We start from the raw sequence: 22,009 nt of genomic DNA on the forward strand, positions 1-22,009 counted from the left end.
AGTGTAAAGGTTACTGTCTTTACAGGACGAGTAACAGTTTTCAATGTTAAAGACCCCTTTTCCTAAGCCATCAAATATTTCTGATCCTTCTCTTAGACAATTTTTGGCACTGCATAACATTTATAAACAAAGCAAGTTCTGTAGTAGTTGGAAACTCATACTTTAAATTTATAAATAAACTTACTATTGCCCATAATGCAGGAAAAGAACTTCTCTTGCCCCCAAATAGGTCCCTTGAGGCCATTGCTTCCCCATCAGAAGCAAAGTCTCCTAAAATCCCCATTTATAATGCAAAATTCTTTGAGAGTTACCACTTCAAGCATTAGTACACATTAATGTCCACAGGTTAAGGCTGAGTTAAATGCTCGTAAATTTAAAATATAGTGATAATCAAGATAAGGCTGAAATACAAATGAATAAACAGAGTAGTCATAACTACTAGACACCAACATCATTCTCAGTTACAGTCCTCAAAGTCCAATAAGAGGGACCCGAGTGGATCCGTTGCATGCAATTGATTCTTAAACTATTTTCACTTCTGTTGCTAACCTTAGTTTGAGTGCATGGTGGTAGGGAAGGTTATTTTGAGCACAGCCTTTGGAGTCTGAAGGCAGGTCCCTGACCCTCCAACGGTTTACTCTGACCTTGGTCAAATAGCTAAACCTCCCTAAACTTTGGTTTCTTAAACTGTGAAATGGAGATATAGTAATACCCTAAATTGCAAAGTTATAATGATGATTAAATGGGGTAAATGAAATTACTTGTTTCAAATGCTTAGAATAATTCCTGGCATATATTAATGAGCATCATTATTAAGTGGTCGAAATGGAAAAAGTATAGTTTGGATATGTGATCCTAAGTTTCTGGCTCTCTTATTCACTCTGTCTCCAGAATCCTCTCAGTTACATCTAGCGGTGAGCAAGAGAGCAAAAGCACCTCACGCGTAACATGGCTTTCTGGACAAGGTTTTTCTTTTTTTGCCCTCCAGGGGCCGCTGTATTTCCCCGAAAGCTCGCGGGATGCCTGGTTACCACGAGACCGTCGCCAGGCAACCGCGTGTACACACACACACCCCGGGACGGGTCCGGGTCTCGTCAACATGGCGGCGCAAGGCACCTCCTCGGTCTCTTCACCAAACGTGTCTCCCACTTCAGTGTCGCCGCCGACTCTGCCCCCGCCCGCTACTGGGATTTCGAAGTCGCCCCTGGAGTCGAAGGCGAGCTCTTTGAGCCCACAGTCTCTCTCGGCCGGCCACGAGGACTTGTTGCCTCTCGCAGTATTTTATGGGCCGCTGGACGCAAAAAACCCACTCCTGGCCTCCTGTGAGAAGGAGATTCAGGAGTTGCTAGACTTCATGAAGAGAAAGAAGTCTTTAGCTACAACGGAGGAACAGAAATATGAGTTCCACCGGCTTTGGTAAGCAGAGGCAGGGCCCTGGGGCGGGTGCTGTCCGGAGAAGACAACTCCCAGGGCCAGAGGAGGAGATGCTGTGAGGAGGCAGGCGGTGGTCCCTGGAGCTTGTCGGTGTTGCGGATGCAGAACCTGGGCAAAGGGCCCGGAGATATACACAAAGTTTAAGAAGTGAAGACTCGTCGCTATTACAGTCCTTATTGCCTGGTAAATGTGTCTTGACTTCCTGCTCGGGTCAGAATAAAAGTCAAGAAAGAAATATTTCATATTTCACCAGTTCACATGATTCAGCATTTGTTCTGAGTGTCATCTAATTGCCAATGCATGCCACTGGACTTTTGGCTCACTCACAGTTTTCACAGCTTCTCATGTTGTGGGTACAGTTTTGTATATGGAGGGAAAGGAATAACTTTGAGGTCACTTGGGTTCATGAAAAACTTAATTCTTGATGAAGTATGTCATTCTGTGAACATTTGTACTTTATTCCTTTTTCAACTGCTACTATTAATAGCATCACAGTAACTTGTTCTTGATTTTGTGACTCATTTTGCACGTTTGCCTTTTTTGGATTCCATCACCATGTTATTATCTCGAACTGCAGACTACCTGTTTTTAAGGTTCTTTCCTGTTTGTGTTAACCATCTTTCTTTCCCAGTCAAAACACATTGCAAATGGAACAGTTAGAAATGTAGGCAAGTGGCGAAGAATGCTAGAATAGTCAGTAGTTTCATCTTATATTTTTCATCTATGTATTTAATATGAAGAAATAGTTTTAACTTATATTTATTATTCATTCATGGATTTAATTGCATATTTATTGAGCACTTCCTAAATATCAGGTTCCATTCCAGGAACTAGGAAAACATCAAGTTAAAAAAATATACAAATTCATATCCCCATGGAGTATGTATTTTTGTGTCTACAAACAGCCACTAAACAAATATGTAAGGAAATTATTTTATAAGGAGGTAAGTGCTAGAAAATTAGAGAAAATTAGAGCAGGGAGGAAGATAATGATATCAGGTTGGTGTTATAATTTAAAATGGGATGGCAGGGAACATGGTCAGGGAAAGTCAGGAAAAGTGGCCTTTGAGAAAGACGAGAGGGAGGTATGGTAGCAAATGATAAGATTTCTGTACAAAGAGTTGGCCACACTGGGAGAATGGCAAGTGTGAAGGTCCTGGGGTGCGATTGTGACTGTGGGATGAACATGTTTGGGCAGCAGTGAGGGAGATGAAGAGTTAGTTTTTAGATATATTAAGGTTGAGATGTAATTCACCATCCTGGTAGAGTTATTTGTAGGTAGTTGGATATGTGGAGTCTGGGGGTCAGAGGAGAAATACATTTGGGATTCATCAGCGTATGGATGACATTTAAACCTTGACATTTGATGGAATAGCTAAGGGAGTGAGTGTAGATGGAGGAGAGTCCAAGGACTCAACTTTGGAACCCTCCAACACTGACAAGTGGGGTAGATGGGAAGAAACTGGTAGAGACTAATAAGGAGTGGCCAAAGAGGTAGGGGAAATCCAGTGGTGTATTGGAAGCCAAGTAGAGAAAGTGCTTTAAGAAGGAAGGAATGACCAGTCAGTTGTGGCAAATCCTGCTGATGGGCCAAGTAAAATGAGAACCAAGAATTGACTAAGGAAAGTACATTACATGGCTAAGATACATGTGCGCACATGTGGGCTAAGTTGGTTCAGTTGTGTCTGACTTTTTGCGACTCCATGGATTGTAGCTGGCCAGGCTCCTCTGTCTGTGGGATTCTTTAGGCAAGAATACTGGAGTGGGTTGCCATGCCCTCTTCCAGGGGATCTTCCCCACCTAGGGATGGAACCTGCATCTCTTACATTTCCTGCAGTGGCAGGTAGGTTGTTTACCACTAGCGCCACCTGCGAAGCTCAAGCTACATATATTTGTATTTTGAATGTTTCCGTTTTTGTGCCTTAGATTATAGTTTATCTTTCCATCTCCACTACCAACATTCCAGTTCAAACCATTACCATCCCAAATTTTCTCTGCAGCCGCTTGAGTCTCAAATATATCCTTCACATGGCAATCAGGGTGACCTTTATAAACAAATCACCCACTCCCTTATCTAAAGATTTCTGTTTCCCATTGCTTTTAGAATAAAATTACGACTTTTTCTGGTGTCTTCCAGGGTCTGAAGCTCTGGCCTTGCCTGCCTCTTTCATCTCAGCTCATCCCTCACTTCTCTCCCAGGACTTTCTGGGAAATCAGACCTCTGTTTATGATCCCAGGGGCTTTATATTTGCTGCCTCCTTTGTTGGAAATGTTCTTTCCTCAGTTTTTCAAGTATCCGGCTCCTTTTCTTCCAGGTCTTAGTTTGGTTGTTACCTCCTTAGAAGGTCTTTCATATCTAATGCAGGATTCACCCATCAATTTATACTTGTATTAGATATTCATTTCTTTATGTATTGTCCATCTCTCCTGTTAGAATGTAAGCTTCCTGTTGAGTTTAGATGGTGATCCACTTTTTCATTGCTGTATCTCTAGCACCTAGCCTGAGGGTTGGGATATTGTGAACATTCAATGAATATTTGGCAATGAAATAATTTAAGAATTATCCTTTTTTTTTTCTCAATAATTGTTGATCTGGGTCAGTTGGTAAGTACAGTATTGGCCCCATAAACAGAGACTCACAAACATTAAGGATTGACATGGACCTTAGCCAACTAACTTCTCACATGTTTAGGTATTTATTTACAGAATAATTTTTTATTGAGTGCCTGTTATATGCCAGGGCCTGCACTATAGTTGTTGCTGTTTAGTTTCTAAGGCACGTCTGTCTCTTTTGGGCTCCAAAATCACTGCAGATGGTGACTGCAGCCATAAAATTAAAAGACGCTCACTCCTTGGAAGAAAAGTTATGACCAACCTAGATGGCATATTCAAAAGCAGAGACATTACTTTGCTGACTAAGGTCCGTCTAGTCAAGGCTATGGTTTTTCCAGTAGTCATGTATGGATGTGAGAGTTGGACTGTGAAGAAGGCTGAGCACCGAAGAATAGATGCTTTTGAAGTGTGGTGTTGGAGAAGACTCTTGAGAGTCCCTTGGACTGCAAGGAGATCCAACCAGTCCATTCTGAAGGAGATCAGCCCTGGGATTTCTTTGGAAGGAATGATGCTAAAGCTGAAACTCCAGTACTTTGGCCACCTCATGCAAAGAGTTGACTCATTGGAAAAGACTCTGATGCTGGGAGGGATTGGGGGCAGGAGGAGAAGGGGATGACAGAGGATGAAATGGCTGGATGGCATCACGGACTCGATGGACGTGAGTTTGAATGAACTCCGGGAGTTGGTGATGGACAGGGAGGCCGGGCGTGCTGCGATTCATGGGGTCGCAAAAGTCGGACACGACTGAGTGACTGAACTGAACTGAACTGAACTGACACTGTAGCCCGCCAGGATCCTCTGTCCATGGGATTTTCTAGGCAAGAATACTAGAGTGAGTTGTTATTTCCTTCTTCAGGGGATCTTCCCAACCCAAGGATGGAACCCCATCTCCTGCTTGGCAGGTGAATTCTTTACCGCTGAGCCACCACGGAAGCTCTAGGGCCTGCACCAATTATGGGTTATACAGTGATGAGCAAAATAGATATGGGAATCTGTGCTCATGGAGAGAGGGAGATAGGCTTTTAATGAGTCACTTTTAATAAGTGAAGGCTTCTAATAAGTCAACACACAAACAACAAGCGCTGTGAAGGAAGAAGCTACTGAGAATTTACATATGCCATGTATTGCCCTAAGTCCTTGGGATTCAGCAATGAACAAGACAAAAACCTCTTGCCCTCTTGGTGCTTATATTCTAGAGGGGGACATAAGCAATAAACATATTAAATAAGTACATTTTGTGGTGTCCTAGAAAGTGATAAATGCTAGGGAGAAAAAGAGAGGAAAAGTTATGGAGTGGGAGACAGGAGGTTGCAATCTTCAATAAGATGGTTAGAGTAGATAACACTTGAGCATAGGCTTAACGGGAACATAGTGGAGACCTGCTTTCAAATGAATGGTGAGGGAGGTGACATGAAGCTGAGATTAGAAGGCTGCCCGGCAGTCAACCAGCAAGGAAAAAGAGGATAAACAGAAGGAACAATCATGTGGGAGGATCTTGGCAGGAAAGAGGTGGGGGCCTTTGGAGGAGCAGACAGAAGCCTATTTAGCACAGTATGGAGAGTGTGGGTGCAGTGGTATGAGATGAGATTAGAGGAGTAGATCGGGGTGTGCAAGGTTTTAGAGGCCATTTATAGAGTTTACATTTACTCCAAAGGCAATGAGAAATCGTTGCTTAGTTTTTGGCAAAGAATTAACCATATATGATTTTGTTTTAAAATATGTTGTTGACTTAATACAAATGGAGTAATGATGGCAATGTGGAGACCAGTTAGGAGTACTGGAGGTAGGAGTTGCTTTTATAACATATTTGACAAGATGGTTATTTTTTAAAATAAAAAATTGCTTATTTTTATAACTGTAGAGTCTTATATAAGTATAAAATTTGTAGTACCTAAAATACGGATTTTGATCATACCAGCAATGTTCTTAAATTTGGAGTGCGATGTATTTTAAAGGCATGCTTTTGTTGTAAGCACACAGAATTTTGATATTCTTTTTATATAGTTATGTTTTTCTGCTTTGCTGCTGCTGCTGCTGCTGCTAAGTTGCTTCAGTCGTGTCCGACTCTGTGCAACCCATAGATGGCAGCCTACCAGGCTCCTCCGTCCCTGGGATTCTCCAGGCAAGAACATTGGAGTGGGTTGCCATTTCCTTGTCCAATGCATGAAAGTGAAAAGTGAAAGTGAAGTCGCTCAGTCATGTCCGACTCTTAGTGACCCCATGGACTGCAGCCCACCAGGCTCCTCCGCCCATGGGATTTTCCAGGCAAGAGTACTGGAGTGGGGTGCCATTGCCTTCTCCTTTCTGCTTTAGAAAATTCTAAATATCCAGCAACAGTTGTAATCAAATAGCAATCAAAAGTGTATTAACAACATTTCTTAAATGATATGTGTTACATATTATATGTTATATTTTTCCTATTTAATCATTATGTAAGCCATTTCCCAATAAGCAATTTTAACTTGAACTTATGGCTCACTTAAAAAAAAGGGAAATTCTGTTATGAGTGATTTATGAGGTTGGTATTTTTCTTTTATGAATAACAGACCTACTCATCATTATCTTATCTGTAAGGTTTGGGAAGAAAGAACTCTTTCAACTACGTAATTTAAGAATTCTTGGATTTACTATATTTATTATAATGCATTTCATGAAACAGAAATCGAAGTGAAAAAGGCAAAACAAACCCAAACACATTTACCTTTTTAAACTTCTGTGGGCTGTGTTTTCCACAGTCTTTATTTGGCATGATTACGTGTATATATTTTACTATTAAATACTTAAATATTAAATACTTAAATATTATTAATGTGTCCATGAAGGCAGGAATACCCTGTATCCGCCTCCTCTCTTGTCACTGAGCTATTATCATTTAATTTTGTTTTTTTGAAAGTCGCTCAGTTGTATGTGACTCTTTGAGACCCCATGGACTGTAGTCCTTGGAATTCTCCAGGTCAGAATACTGGAGTGGGTAGCCTTTCCCTTCTCCAGGGGATCTTCCCAACCCAGGGATCGAACCCAGGTCTCTCACGTTGCAGGTGTATTCTTTACTAGCTGAGCCATAAGGGAAGCCCAAGAATACTGGATTGGGTATCCTAGCCCTTCTCCAGGGGATCTTTCCAACCCAGGAATTGAACCAGAGTCTCCTGCATTGCAGGCAGATTCTTTACCAACTGAGCCATCAGGGAAGCCCCATCATTTAAGTAATTCATTGACTTTTATTTTTTTACATGTTTTTGTTGAGATTGTTCCATTAATACCCCGATGTGTACCTGATAAGTACTTGAGCCATCTTCAGTCCTTGAGTTTAGCTTCTTGCCTATGTTAGTCAGCTTGGGCTACTAAGAATACTGGAGAGGGTTGCCATGCCCTCCTCCAGGGGGTCTTCCTGACCCAGGGATCAAACCCACGACTCCTGCATCTCCTGCACTGTAGGCAGATTCTTTACCAACTGGGAAGCCAATTACTAACTTCAGTTCAGTTCAGTTGCTCAGTTGTGTCTGATTCTTTGCGATCCATGGACTGCAGCACCCCAGGCCTTCCTATCCATCACCAACTCCCGGAACTTTCTCAAACTCATGTTCATCAAGTCAGTGATGCCATCCAACCATCTCATCCTCTGTCATCCCCTTCTCCTGCCTTCAATCTTTCCCAGCATCTGGCTCTTTTCAAATGAGTCAGTTCTTCCATTCAGGTGGCCGGAGTATTGCACTTTCAGCTTTAGCATCAGTCCTTCCAATGAATATTCAGGACAGATTTCCTTTAGGATGGACTGGTTGGATCTCCTTACAGTTCAAGGGACTCTCAAGAGTCTTCTCCAACACCACAGTTCAAAAGCATCTATTCTTCAGTGCTCAGCTTTCTTTATAGTCCAACTTTCACATCCATACATGGCTACTGGAAAAACCATAGCTTTGACTAGATGGACCTTTGTTGACAAAATAATGTCTCTGCTTTTTAATATGCTGTCTAGGTTGGTCATAACTTTTCTTCCAAAAAGTAAGCATCTTTAAATTTCATGGCTGCAGTCACCATCTGCAGTGATTTTGGAGCCCCCCAAAATAAAGTCTGACACTCTTTCCCCATCTATCTGCCGTAAAGTAATGGGACCAGATACCATGATCTGGTTTTCTGGATGTTGAGTTTTAAGCCAGCTTTTTCACTCTCCTCTTTCACTTTCATCAAAAGGTTCTTTAGTTCTTTGCTTTCTGCCATAAGGGTGGTGTCATCTGCATATCTGAGGTTATTGATATTTCTCCTGGCAATCTTGATTCCAGCTTGTGCTTCATCCAGTCCAGCAATTCTCATGATGTACTCTGCATATAAGTTAAATAAGCAGTGTGACAATATATAGCCTTGACTGTACTCCTTTCCCGATTTGGAACCAGTTCACTGTTCCATGTCCATTTCTAACTATTGCTTCCTGACCTGCATACAGATTTCTCAGGAGGCAGGTCAGGCGGTCTGGTATTCCCATCTCTTGAAGAATTTTCTACAGTTTGTTGTGATCCACACAACAAAATGTTAAAAGCTTTGGCATAGTCAATTATTACTTAGTCAGTTTGGGCTTCCATAGCAAAATCCCATAGACTGGGTGACTTAAACAACAGAAATTTGTTTTCTTATTTTTCTGAAGGCTAGAAGTCCCAGATGAGGGTCTGGCAGCATCAGTTCTTGGTGAGAGCTCTTTTTCTGGCTTAAAAGATGTCCACTTTGTTCTCATATAGTCTTTCCTCTGTGAAGCACACACAGAGAGAACATGTGCCTGTCTCTTCTTAGATGGATTAATCCCAGTGGACCAGGGCCCCACCCTTATGACCTCATTTAGCCTTAATTACTTTCTCAGAGTCTCCTTCTCCAAATTGAGCCACAGGAGGGATTAGGGCTTCAACATGTGAATTTTGAGGAGGCACTCACATTCAGTGTATAATACCTTTCTTACTAAAAATTTACGAGATAGGCTTGGACAACTATTAAGAGAGGCATTTATAATTTCCAAGAGAGAGGGAAGGAGTAAATATTAACTAAATGGGTGAACAAAATAAGCAATGATCTGCTTCCCTTTGAACTCTGGTTAGAAACCATATAGGAAACATAACCCTAAATGGACTGACTGGACAGTTGAACCTTTGAACTCTATAGAAAAGCATAAAATAAAAACAAAGAATTCTTTTCCCTATTCCTTCATCTGTTCATTCTTTCTGTCAACAAGTGTTTATTGAGTGCTCACTGCAGATGGTGACTGCAGCCATGAAATTAAAAGATGCTTACTCCTTGGAAGAAAAGTTATGACCAACCTAGATAGTATATTCAAAAACAGAGACATTACTTTGCCAACTAAGGTCCGTCTAGTCAAGGCTATGGTTTTTCCAGTAGTTATGTATGGATGTGAGAGTTGGACTGTGAAGAAGGCTGAGCACCAAAGAATTGATGCTTTTGAAGTGTGGTGTTGGAGAAGACTATTGAGAGTCCCTTGGACTGCAAGGAGATCCAACCAGTCCATTCTGAAGGAGATCAGCCCTGGGATTTCTTTGGAAGAAATGATGCTAAAGCTGAAACTCCTGTACTTTGGCCACCTCATGCAAAGAGTTGACTCATTGGAAAAGACTTTGATGCTGGGAGGGATTGGGGGCAGGAGAAGAAGGGGACGACAGAGGCTGAGATGGCTGGATTGCATCACTGACTCGATGGACGCGAGTCTGAGTGAATTCCAGGAGTTGGTGATGGACAGGGAGGCCTGGCGTGCTGCGATTCATGGGGTTGCAAAGAGTCGGACACGACTGAGTGACTGAGCTGAACTGAACTGACATATACTAGATATTCACTACTCTTGGGGCTGGGCAGTGACTAAACCGATGAAGTCCTTGCTCTTAGGGAGTTTAGATTCCAGAGGACTGGAAGGCACAGTTATATGCTGGCTAAGAGTATAGGTATACTCTGCCTCAGTTTGATCAGCTGTATATTTGGGATATTGATACTACCCATCTCAGTTTTGAAAATGGAATGAAAAATACTCATGTCGGCAAAAGACCCAGATTAGGCAACACAATATTGAAGGAGAAGAAATTTGGAGGACTGACACTACCTGACTTCCCCAGCATGGTATGGGGAAAGAATGGACAAACAGGTCAAAGGAACAGGAAAAAGAGCCCAGACAGATGTAAATACAGTCAACTGGTCTTTCACAAAGGAGTGATGGCAATACAATGAAGCAAAGCCTTTTTAACAAATGGTGCTGCAATTGCACATCCACATGTGAAAATCGTATCTAGCTATAGACCTTACATCCTTCCCCAAAATTAACTCAAAATGGATCAAAAACCTAATGTAAATTCTATGCTATAAAACTCCTAGAAGATAATATAAGAGAAATCGAGATGACCTTTGATTTGGTAGTGGCTTTTGAGGTACAGCACTGAAGACATGATCCATGAAAGAAAGAATTGATAAACTGGACTTCATGAAAATTAAATTTTTCTGCCCTGTAAAAGACACTGTCAATAGAATGAAAGCGAAGCCACAGACTGGGAGAAAAAACTTGCAAAAGACATATTTGATAAAGGACTACTATCTAAAATATACATAGAACTCTTAAAAACTCAGCAATAGGAAAACAAACAACCTGATTTTAAAAATGGGCCACAAATCTTAGCAGACATCTACCCAAGGAAGATAAATAAATGACAAATAAATATATGAAAAGATGCTCAAAATCGTATTTTATCAGGAAGATGTAAGTTAAAACAACAGTGAGATACCACTACACACCTCTTAGCATGGCCAGAATCCAGAACACTGACAATACCAAATGCTTACAAGGATGTGGATCAATGGGAAAACTTTCATTCATTGCTGGTGGGAATGCAAATTGGTAAAGCCACTTTAGAAGACAGTTTGATGTTTTCTTGTAAAACTAAATATATTCTTCATATAATCCAGCAGTTGTGCTCCTTAGTATTTACCCAAAGGAGCTGAAAACATTCCATACAAAAATCTGCACATGGATGTTTATAAGTTTTATACAAATTACTAAAACTTGGACACAAACAAGATGTCTCTCAGTAAGTAAACTGATAAACTGTGGCATGTATAGACAATGGAATATTATTCAGTGCTACAAAGAAATGAGCTATCAAGCCATGGGAAAACATGGGTGAATCTTAAATCCTTATTACTAAGTGAAAGAAGCCATTTGAAAGTGCTACATATTGATACTATATGATTCCAACTATATGGCATCTTGAAAAAGGCAAACTATAGAGAGAGTAGAAAGTTCAGTGGTTGTCTGAGGTTATGGGAGCAAATGATGAATAGGCAGAGCACAGAAGACTTTTAGGGCAGCAAAACTACTCTCTATGATTCAATGGTGGATACATGTCACTATACATTTGTCCAAAGCCATATGATGGATGGCACCAAGAATAAACCCTAATGTAAACTAGGGACACTGGGTGATAATGATGTGTCAGTGTGTTAATTGTAACAAATGTACCACTTTGGTGAGTGATGTTAATAGTGGAGGAGGCTGTGTATGTGCCGGAGATAGGGGTATATGGGGGAATCTCTATACATTCTGCTCAATTTTTCTGTGAATCTAGAACTACTTTAAAAAATAAAGTTGATTTTAAAAAATGCATACAAAGAGTCAGTCCCAGTGTTCATAGCAGCAATATTTATGATAACTAAGATATGGAAGCAACCTAAGTGTCCTTCAAGAGATGAATGGATAAAGAAGATGTGATACACACATGAACACACACACACACACACGCACACACACATACACACACAGGAATATTACTCAGCCATAAAAAAGAATGAAATCTTGCCATTTGCAACAACATGGATAGACTTGGAGGGCATCATTATGTCAGGTGAAAGAAGTCAGCCAGAGAAAGACAAATACTTTATGATATCACTTATATGTGGAATCTAAAAAATACAACAAACTAGTAACTACAATAACAAAGAAACAGACTCACAGACATAGAGAACAAACTAGTGGTCACCAGTGGGGAGAGGGAAGGTGTGAGGGGCAAGATAGAGGTAGGGGATTAAGAGGTACAAACTACTATGTATGCTACAAGGATATATTGCATAGCACAGAAAATATAGTCACTGGTTGATAATAACTATAAATGGCATATAGCTTTAAAAAATTGTGAATCACTATGTCATAAATCTGAAACTATATCTCAATAAAAATATTAAAAATTTAAAATCATTAAAAATACATATAAAGAGCTGTCAGTACTTGGTACAAAGGAAATAATACTTATAACCATAATTACATTTATCAATAATTAGACATTGACAATATGGCACATTAGAAAGTACAAGGGAGGAAGGATGGGGGGAAAGGATAGTTCGGGAGTTTGGGATGGACATGTACACACTGCTATATTTAAGAAGGATAACCAACAAGGACCTACTGTACAGCACAGGGAACTCTGCTTAATGTTATGGGGCAGCCTGGGTGTGCCCAGGGGAGTGTGGGGGAGAATGGATCCATGTATCTGTATGGCTGAGCCCCTTCCCTGTTCACCTGAAACTGTCATAGCATTGTTAATTGGCTATACCCCAGTACAAAATGAAAAGTTAAAAAAAAAAGACTTAGCACAAGGTAAGTTTTTAAGGATTGCTTGCTAATTAATTTAGGTTTCCTGCTGACTTTGAAGATATTGTTTTATTTTATAATTTTTACAGTGCCACCTCTTTGTTTAATATCTGGACCAAATACGCCCCCCGGCTGCCAGCTGCCTATTACAACGAGAAGCTTCTGAAGGTTGGAGATAGACTGTGTGAAATGAAAGTAAGTACCTGTGGAGTAAAAAGAGCCCAAATGAAACTCATTTGGCTAATTATTATTATTGGATAGCATTCCTCTTTTACACCATTTGATTTTTTGTTGTTGTTGGAAAAACCCAAGGGAATATGTAAAAATTTTAATGAGGCACAGTGACAGAGAAAGTGTTCACTTTTAAATTTTGTAGTTGGGATTCTCCAGAGGTGAGTGGTTCCTGAACAGAAAGACAGTTGGCTGAGGCTGAGCAGGAGCACAGCCCATAGTTACCAGAGGGTGTGGTAGGCGCCCAACAGGAAATGCTGAGTCATCATGTTCCTACCTCATACAAAGGAGCCCAGACACCACTTCCTGTTGTTTTTCACATGGCTGACCTTACCCACAGCTCTTGCAGGGCCTTGCTGCTGTGTTGCTTGTTTCCAGGTGCCTTGTTTCAGTGACCTTCAGCTCCTTCTCAACACTTTGCCGTATGTAATTGCAGCAGTCATTCCATACAGGCCCCAGTTCTTACTCAGTGTTGTATTCCAACCGAGTTCCTGCCTTATTTCTAGTTCCATTATCAATGCCTGGGTCTTGGATTGCTGCGGACTCATGGACTTGGTTTGATAAGACCACACCGAGGCTGGGTTTTCAGTTAATGAAAATGTGAATTTTTCCCCATAACCTCTGGCTTGGGCCCAAATTATTCCAAGTTAAATATGATATCGTTGGCACATGTATTAATAGGCTCCTTGGACCAACTGTTATTTTATACAAAGTGATTTTAGGCCAGACATGGGAGGTATTCTGTCTGTTACCAAGCCAGGTCCGTTTTCCTGACATGAAGCGAGCCAAGTACTGAGCCGCTGAGGTTTGCAGCAGAGAAACAGTTTATTCACAAGGCAACCAGGCGAGGAACAAGTCAGAGATCTGCCTCCTGGAAAGCGAGGGAGTTGGGATATTTATGAGATATCAACAGTGTGGTCTTAGGCTCAGGGAAAGGTGTTTGGAGGTAGGGGGAAAGGTGAGGTAGTCGGAGTTCTGCACAGGAACACCTGGGTTATGTGTGTATTCAAAATGGAGGTGCATAGCCTGACGGGAGCCCAGAGCTTTTCAGCCTCTGATGTCAAAAGGCTGGTCAAGAGATGCCTGGGCAGGCCTAATTTTAGGGTTGGGGATCCCAACCTTCCCCCAGTTGGCTGGCTCTAGGCAAGAGCTGACTCTAGTTCCTGTAAAACAACTGGACAGCCTGAAGCTGTCCGTTCAGTTCAGTTGCTCAGTCATGTCTGACTCTGTGACCCCATGGACTGCAGCACCCCAGACTTCCCTATCCATCACCAACTCCCAGAGCTTGCTCAAACTCATGTCCATCAAGTCAGTGATGCCATACAACCATCTCATCCTCTGTTCCATTCTCCTCCTTCCAATCTTTCCCAGCATCAGGGTCTTTTCCAATGGGTCAGTTCTTCCCATCAGGTGACCGAAGTATTGGAATTCAGCTTCACTGTCAGTCCTTCAAATGAATATTCAGGACAGATTTCCTTTAGGACGGACTGGTTCGATCTCCTTGCAGTCCAAGGGACTCTCAAAGAGTCTTCTCCAACACCACAGTTCAAAAACATCAATTTTTCGGTGCTCAGCTTTCTTTATACTCCAACTCTCACATTCATACATGACTACTGGAAAAACCACAGCTCTGACTAAATGGACTTTTGTTGGCAAAGTAATGTCTATGCATCTTAATATGCTGTCCAGATGGGTCATAGCTTTTCTTCCAAGGAGCAAGGGTTTTTAATTTCATGGCTGCAGTCAGCATCTGCAGTGATTTTGGACCCCCTCAAAATAAAGTCTATCACAATGTTTCCATTGTTTCCCCATCTATTTGCCATGAAGTGATGGGACCAGATGCCGTGATCTTTGTTTTTTGAATTTTGAATTTTAAGTCAACTTTTTCACTCTCCTCTTTCACTTTCATCGAGAGGCTCTTTAGTTCTTTGCTTTCTGCCATGAAGGTGGGAAGGTACGCAGTTAAGGAAAGAAAGAAAGAAAAAAAGAACTAAAGCTATCTTAATCAGTGAAGGTAGTTTACAAACAAAGGGCTTTTAACAAACTCTTCCCTTATCTGTTGTTCTGTAAGACAAGCTCATGAATTTCTATTTGTTGTGAGCCTCTCTTAACTCTTTGGGGGCACAGTTTCAAATGTCATACGTCTACAGTTTCTCAGCTTCATTTTCCTCCTCCATTTCTATTTTCTGGGCTTGAATCTTTTTGGAAATTTACTGAATAGAGGCAAAGATGCAGAGGAACTTGCATAAGGGAGCACTAAGATCTATTTTCAGCTGCCCAAATTAAAGAATCCTCTCAGCTCCATGTAATTGGACTATGGTTCTTAGAGACTTGAAAATGCAGAGTTTGGGAAACTACAGAAAAAGAAACCAAGTGAGATCCAACTTGTAAGCTATATTCATGTGAAATGGAATAACAGTTTTCATAAGAATTAGATGAGTGCCCTGCTCTTTATTTTTATGCTTCTTCTCAATATAATGAGGCTTCCCTGGTAGTTCATATGGTAAGGAATCTGCCTGCAATGCAGGAGACCTGGGTTTAATACTTGGGTCAGGAAGATCCCCTGGAGAAAGAAATGGCACCCCACTCCAGTATTCTTACCTGGAGAATTTCATAATAAGGAGCTGGTGATATACAACACAGTCTGAGGTTGTTTCAGGAGTATCCAGATGGGTGGAGGGAGGAAGAAGGAACATGTTAGAAGTTGATAAAGCAAGTTGATAATCGGTATTGGCCAAGCATTCAGAGTATTTCAGGTACAATATCTAAAAGATTTACTAAAGAAACAAAGAAAATGTTTTAACTACTTTTCACTGATGGGAAAGTCGGCCGGTAAAGGTATTTATAACCCTGGAAACAAACTTGAGTGGTTACTTTGGTTTCTAGAATCTATTTTTATTTTAGTTACAGTAAAGCTCATCTTGTTGGACTACTCTTGTTTTGAACCTAGATTTGAATTCATTATGTGAATCAAGTTAGAATGGAAAAGATTCAGAATTAATTAGTGAGCAAGTAACAAACAAGTCAATAGAAATAGGAACAAAAGAGCGTTTTGACTCTGAATCTGCGGAGGGGCAAGGTAACCCAAGAGGCAGTTCATACCCAGGGCAGCTGCTCTTCCTGGAAACACAGTCACATGGGAAGAAGCAGAGGAAGGGCTGTAGCTGACTCATCTGTGGAGCCCTGCTGGCATCCACTGCCCTGAAACTCTCCAGGTCAGCTGTGCCCTGTGGGCTTCAGAAATGAGGCATCTAACTTTGTAATGGGAACCTAAGCATGCATTAGAGCTGACGAGAATCGGTAGCTAACAACAGCTCAGACTGATTGGTCCTGATGTAACTTCAGAAATGGGACACGAAAGAGCCAGCTCATCACCTGCAATCTTCTCTTCTCTTCTCCCTTCTTTCTTTTCTTCCTTCCTTTTTTTCTTTTTTTCCTCTTCCTTCTTTTCTCTACCCACCCCCATTTTTTCTCCTCTTTCTAGCTGCCCTCCCCCACCTGTCCTTTCTTTTTTGGAGCTTAGGAGGTATCAGGGAAGCAAGGCTGGTTAAACACCTCCTCCACCTCTGTGATTGAGTTGGTGGATTACTATCCTCTGTTGAGGTTGAACCTGTTGGAATTTGAGTATATCCAGGTATTACCACACACAATGCCCTGGGAAGTATCCTCGTCTTTGAAGTCTCATCTCACAATTGGTTTGTTGTGAGGAGAATTAAATAATGCACATGAATTGCCAAGAACAGTGTCTGTCATGGGTGTGTTTGGAAATAGTTGTGATAATGTTAGTAATGATGTCATGGTGGAAGTAATAGTGATCATAGTAATTATCAACATTGCCATCATTGAGAATAATACGAATGTTGGGTGTGCTAAGTTGCTTCAGTCATGTCTGAGTCTTTGTGACCCTGCCAGGCTCCTCTGTCCATGGGATTCTCCAGGCAAAAATACCTGAGTGGGTTGCCATTCCCTCCTCTGGGGAATCTTTTCGACTCTAGGGATCAAACCCACGTCTCTTCTGTTTCTTGCATTGGCAGGTGGGTTCTTTAGCACTAGCGCCTCCTGGGAAACCCAATATCACCTAATTTTAATAATGGTAAGAAAAATGGTATTTTAAAACCTTCATCGAGCTCCCCTTTTTTTTATTTCAGGAATATAAATTGGCCCTTTTACAGTGCTATGGCAGATATCTTCAGCAGTTCAGCATCAACTTTGATGAGAATAAAGCAGACGTGAATCAATTCAAAACTGTCTTTTTCCCAAAAGGCTTTGGAGACAAAACTGCACCACATACAGTAAGATGAAAGTGGTAGCTAAAATAGCTACCATTTATGATTAGCTATGCAACAGTCTGTCCTTTAGCTGACAGCTTCTCAGTGTCTTTCATTTGCCTCGTGTGGTATTTACCTGTGTACTATAAGTTGCTTAATAAATATTTTCTGTGCTGGATGAGAAAGTGTACTCATTAACTTTTGTAAAGATGCTTTGGAGATTTTGTCACTATAATCACTTATTCATCCAGTAGGCAGTTTTATTATTGTTATTATTATAATTAATATTGGTAGAATGCTTTTACTCTTCAAAGTACTTTGGAAAACATTGGCTTCTCACAATAACTCTATGAGTTAGATACTGTTATTATCCCTATTGTATAAGAGAGAAAAAGAAAGCTAATCACACAGTATAATAACTAGTGACTCTGGAGAGGAAACATAGATCTTTTGATATGAAAAAAAATGCTTTTTTCTAGTATACCAGCATTATTATGTTAATTACTACTGATGAGTCACTGGTTGAGCAGTTACCATGTGCTAGGTAGTCTTCTAAATGCTTTATATGAACTGTTATCTTGCAGCCTCATTGCAGTCCCAAGAGATGGGTACTATTATGCCTCTTTTACAGATAAGAAACTGAGGTTTATTGGAGAGTAAAAAACCTAGTCGTTTTAAAGCAACAGACACAGTTGGTGTTTGAACCCTAATTCGTCTGAATCCGAGGCTGTGTTATTCCAAACTTAATGATTGTTCTAGGTCTTGAAAACAACATGTGGTTTAATAAGCAGAAATGTTGAAGCGTGTTTGAAAGCACATTCAGTTTGCCTGTGACACAAGTACATGAATGAGAATACTGGGCAGTGTGAGTTGGTGCTTAATATGGAGAGGAGGGGTGGGGATCCTGATACCAAGAAATAATTGGAACACTAGCTGATTGTCCTACAGCTCAACTCGATTCTGACTCTACGAGGAGATAGGATCAGATTCCACAGGTTAAGGGTTCAGTCTTAGAAGACCACTTCCCATTCCACCCCATCCCATACTCACTTCAGATGCCAGTTGCAAGCTCCAGTTGTGACCTCTATTTCTGACTAACTGGCTATAAGTCAGAGGTTCCTGTGACCCATCCTTGGGTTCAATAATTTGCTTTAGTGGCTCATGGAACTTGTGAAAACATTTTAGTTATTAGATTACAGGTTTATTGTAAACGGACATAATGTAACTCAGGAACAGCTAGAGGGAAGAGGTACATAGAACAAGGCATGGGGAGAGGGAGTAGGGCTTCCATGGCCCCTGCAGGCACCCCACTCCCAGCACCTCTGTGTGTTCAGCATCTTGGAAACTTCCCAAACACCATCCTTTTGGGTTTTTATGCAGGCTTCATTGTTGTTGTTCAGTCACCGAGCCATGTCCAATTCTTTGAGACCTCACGGACTGTATTATGCCAGGCTCTTCTGTCTTCCACTATCTCCTGGAGTTTGCTCAAATTTATGTCCATTGAGTCGGTGATACTATATTACCATCTCATCTTCTGCTGCCCCTTCTTTTGCGTTTAATGTTTCCCATCATCAGGATCTTTTCCAGTGAGTCAGCTCTTCCCATCAGGTGGCCAAAGTGTTGGAGCTTCAGCAACAGTCCTTCCAATGAATATTCAGGGGTGATTTCCTTTAGGATTGACTGGTTTGATCTCCTTGCAGTCCAAGAGAGGGTTCATTGCATAATTGTGATTGATTGAATCATTGGCCATTGGTTGTAGATTCAACTTCCAGCCCCTGTCCCCTTCTCTGGAGGTCAGGGGATGGGACTGAAAGTGCTAAACCTCTAATCATATGGTTGGGTTCCTTGGCAACTTAACCTCCATCCTTAGCCACTTTCCAAAAGTCACCTCATTAACATAGCCAAAGATCTCTGTCACTCTCAACACTTAAAACAATTCCAAGGGTTTGGGGGGTTGTGAGCTAGAAACTGTGGATGAAGAACAAACATATATGAGAAACATATTTTGGCCATCTGAGTGGCCAAATATATATTTCTCATAAGTTGTAATATCTCAGTGCCCCATTGGGAAGAGAGCTGAATGAAAAGTTGGAACTTTTGAGCCCCCGCCCCACTACTACCCTGGCCCAGGCCTCCATATCTCTTATACTATTGTATTATCATTCTTTCACTCAACCTCCCTAGCTGTGAAATCAGTTTCATGATGGCTAGAAATATATGTATCCAAGCAGACAATCTGCCTGGTAGAATAAGGCTCATTTGTGTTATTAAGAGTGTACACTCGCACAGCTTTAGTAGTTCTGATGTTTCTCTAGCCAAAATCACTATCCTGAACTCCCCATCTATCCAGGTAACATCATAAAGATCTCATAATCAATATGTCCCAAATTGAACAAACATCTTTTCTCCAATAATTGGCTCCAGTCCATCAGCGAAGCAGGAAACCATTGCAAACCTCTTCCTCTCTCTTACCTCTCACTTCTAATTGGATGTGAGATAATCCAAATGTCATGGATCTTAGATAAGACTTAGCTCTTTCCTTTCTCTTCATCCCCACTTTCAGAGCCCCATTTCAGGGCCCTTTTGTCTCTGAACAACCTCAGAAGCCTTTGATCTCTGCTAGCCTCTTGCATGTAGCTTTGTCTCCCATCTGCTTTGCGTCTTTCATACTTTTGTCAGAATTTATTTCTAAAAAGTGTAAATCAAATACTAGTCCACATTCCTTGGAATGGTGCCCATATTCTAAACAGGGACCACTTCTATAGCTCAATTTGTCTTAAACCTTCTTACCCAACTTTAAACAAGATTTTCAGCTCAGTGACCACAGCAGTCACCTTAAGCATCCCTAACACTGTGTGTGCCTGGAAGGGTTTTTCCTTTGTCAGGAGCCTTGTCTTCCTCATCTTTGGCTCCCTGTTACTTAGCGGAGTGTGACAAAGAGAGGTGCTCAACAAACATTTGCTGACAGAATTGTGTATATACATAACATCTGAACTAATATGTTAACATGCCGTTAGGGAGACTTTTAAAAATTGTTTCAATCCTATAGTCTTGGAAGTAGGACTTTGTACTTTTTTTTTTTTTTTTGACTAAGGAAAGATGATCTTAACTAAATGGATGGTTTGAATAAACTTATTTTACCAAGTTTCTTTCCATGTGTTAGTCCACTGAGGCTGCTATAGATAAAATCCAGAAATTAGATGGCTTAAACAACATTTATTGCTCATGGTTCTGGAGACTGGCGAGTCCAAGATCAGGGGGCTGGAAGACTCTGTGTCTGGTGAGGGCCTGCTTTCCCCCATGTTCTCGTATGGCAGGCGGTGAGGTTTCAACATATACATTTTGGAAGGACACAAACATTCAGTCTCCTGTACTCTACTGATCTATTGAGTTAGTTATGCATAATTTGTTTCCATTTTAGTTTTTTACATTTTAAGAGGTACTTTCCTGAGTTGTATAAACATTATTTATATTCTTTTTTGTCATATGTTTCAGTTTCATGCTTTAAATGGCAAAAATATTTGCAACTACCAGCTGGTCTGTGACAGTGATGTGAACCTGCAGAATAAAGAGTCTGTGATCCACTGTCTGCAAATCTTGTCCTCCTTCAGGCTCATCATGCAGGTGGCTTTGCCACAGGAGCACCTGTGCTGGATTATCTTCAATGGTATATATCAATGTTCAATATTTTATTTTTCATTGTGTCTTTCAGGAAGTCATTTAAATGCCAGGTTCGATGGTGACTTGATTACCTTATGATTTAGATAATGTTCATTTCATAAGAGGACACTGGTGGGCTTTGTTACATTTTTATCACATTTTAGTTTGTCCTTATGAGCAGGGACTCATACAGCAAGTGTGTGGGTTTTCTGCTCAAGGGAGGATCAGAGCTGTGGAGATAATCAGTTTCACATATAAACAAAATAAGGGGCCACAGTTAGTAAGTTGATATTGGGTTGGCCAAAAGTTCATTCATGTTCTTCTATAACATCTTACAGAAAAGCCTGAACAAACTTTTTGGCCAAATAAATCTAAGTGGAGAAGGATCAGAGGGCCCTTGCAGGTTAGATTATTTCTAAGCATCATCTACTTATCAGTCCTCTCCTCAAATATTTTGGCCAGTGACTAGGGCTTCCTACATATCAACCTTCTCTTCCTACTTGTTTTTGAGTGAGGAACTCTGAGAATGTGCATGTATATGTGTATATGGTTTATTTATATACATATATATGCATTGTATAGATAGACATGTATGCATTATATATGTCTCATAAAATGAATCTTATCTAAATCTTATCAAAATGTAACTTTTGTTTTTTTTTTATTTTAAGAGTTACAATTTAAATTCAACTTAAATCTCTTTAAAGTTACAATTTGAAGTTATAAGGAGTAACTTGCAATATTGTTCACTGGATCACATATTCTTGTAAGAAAAAGAATGACAGTCTGTTCTGAGTTTATAAGGCAAGGGCAAAACAACTTGAAAGAAAGCATATTGGGTTTTCTCTCATCCATGGCAACTGACAGTATGTTTCCTAGTCTTTTCCTTCTTCGCTGTCCCCAAATAATTTTTTTGACATTTTGACTGTAATCAGACCTTACATTTGCTACCGAAATGAGAGTGTCTCTGGGAGACATTTTTCAGGCCAGTGATTGTTAAACTTTTGCATCCCATCATCATCAGAGTTGCCAGGGCCATGTCTCCGGGTGAATTGCTCATGCATCTTGCAGGGACTGAGCCAGAGCAGAGCTTCTGTGCTCAAGAAAGGGCGATAGACCTGAGGGTTGGGCCCTGGGGTCAGGCTTTGCTTAAGAGGTGGAGATGATGCAGTGTGACTCCCTATCT

General features: G+C 40.8%; 1 protein-coding gene across 3 annotated transcripts in view; it reads left to right on the forward strand.

The window, feature by feature from the left end:
• CFAP54 (cilia and flagella associated protein 54) overlaps window positions 1,087-22,009 on the forward strand; it is a 335,725-nt gene continuing 314,802 nt past the window's right edge. For all 3 annotated transcript variants that reach the window (XR_001918076.1, XM_013963991.2, XM_005680630.3), the window contains exons 1-4: window positions 1,087-1,416; window positions 12,754-12,859; window positions 17,044-17,187; window positions 20,659-20,830. Coding sequence is in view for 2 of the 3 variants with exons in the window: in XM_013963991.2 (XP_013819445.2) it covers window positions 1,100-1,416; window positions 12,754-12,859; window positions 17,044-17,187; window positions 20,659-20,830 (739 nt within the window). In the remaining variant the exon portion in view is untranslated. The remainder of the gene's footprint in view (window positions 1,417-12,753; window positions 12,860-17,043; window positions 17,188-20,658; window positions 20,831-22,009) is intronic.

The sequence above is a fragment of the Capra hircus genome, chromosome 5 (assembly GCF_001704415.2).
Source record: "Capra hircus breed San Clemente chromosome 5, ASM170441v1, whole genome shotgun sequence".
In the NCBI taxonomy this organism is placed as follows: Eukaryota; Metazoa; Chordata; class Mammalia; order Artiodactyla; family Bovidae; genus Capra; species Capra hircus.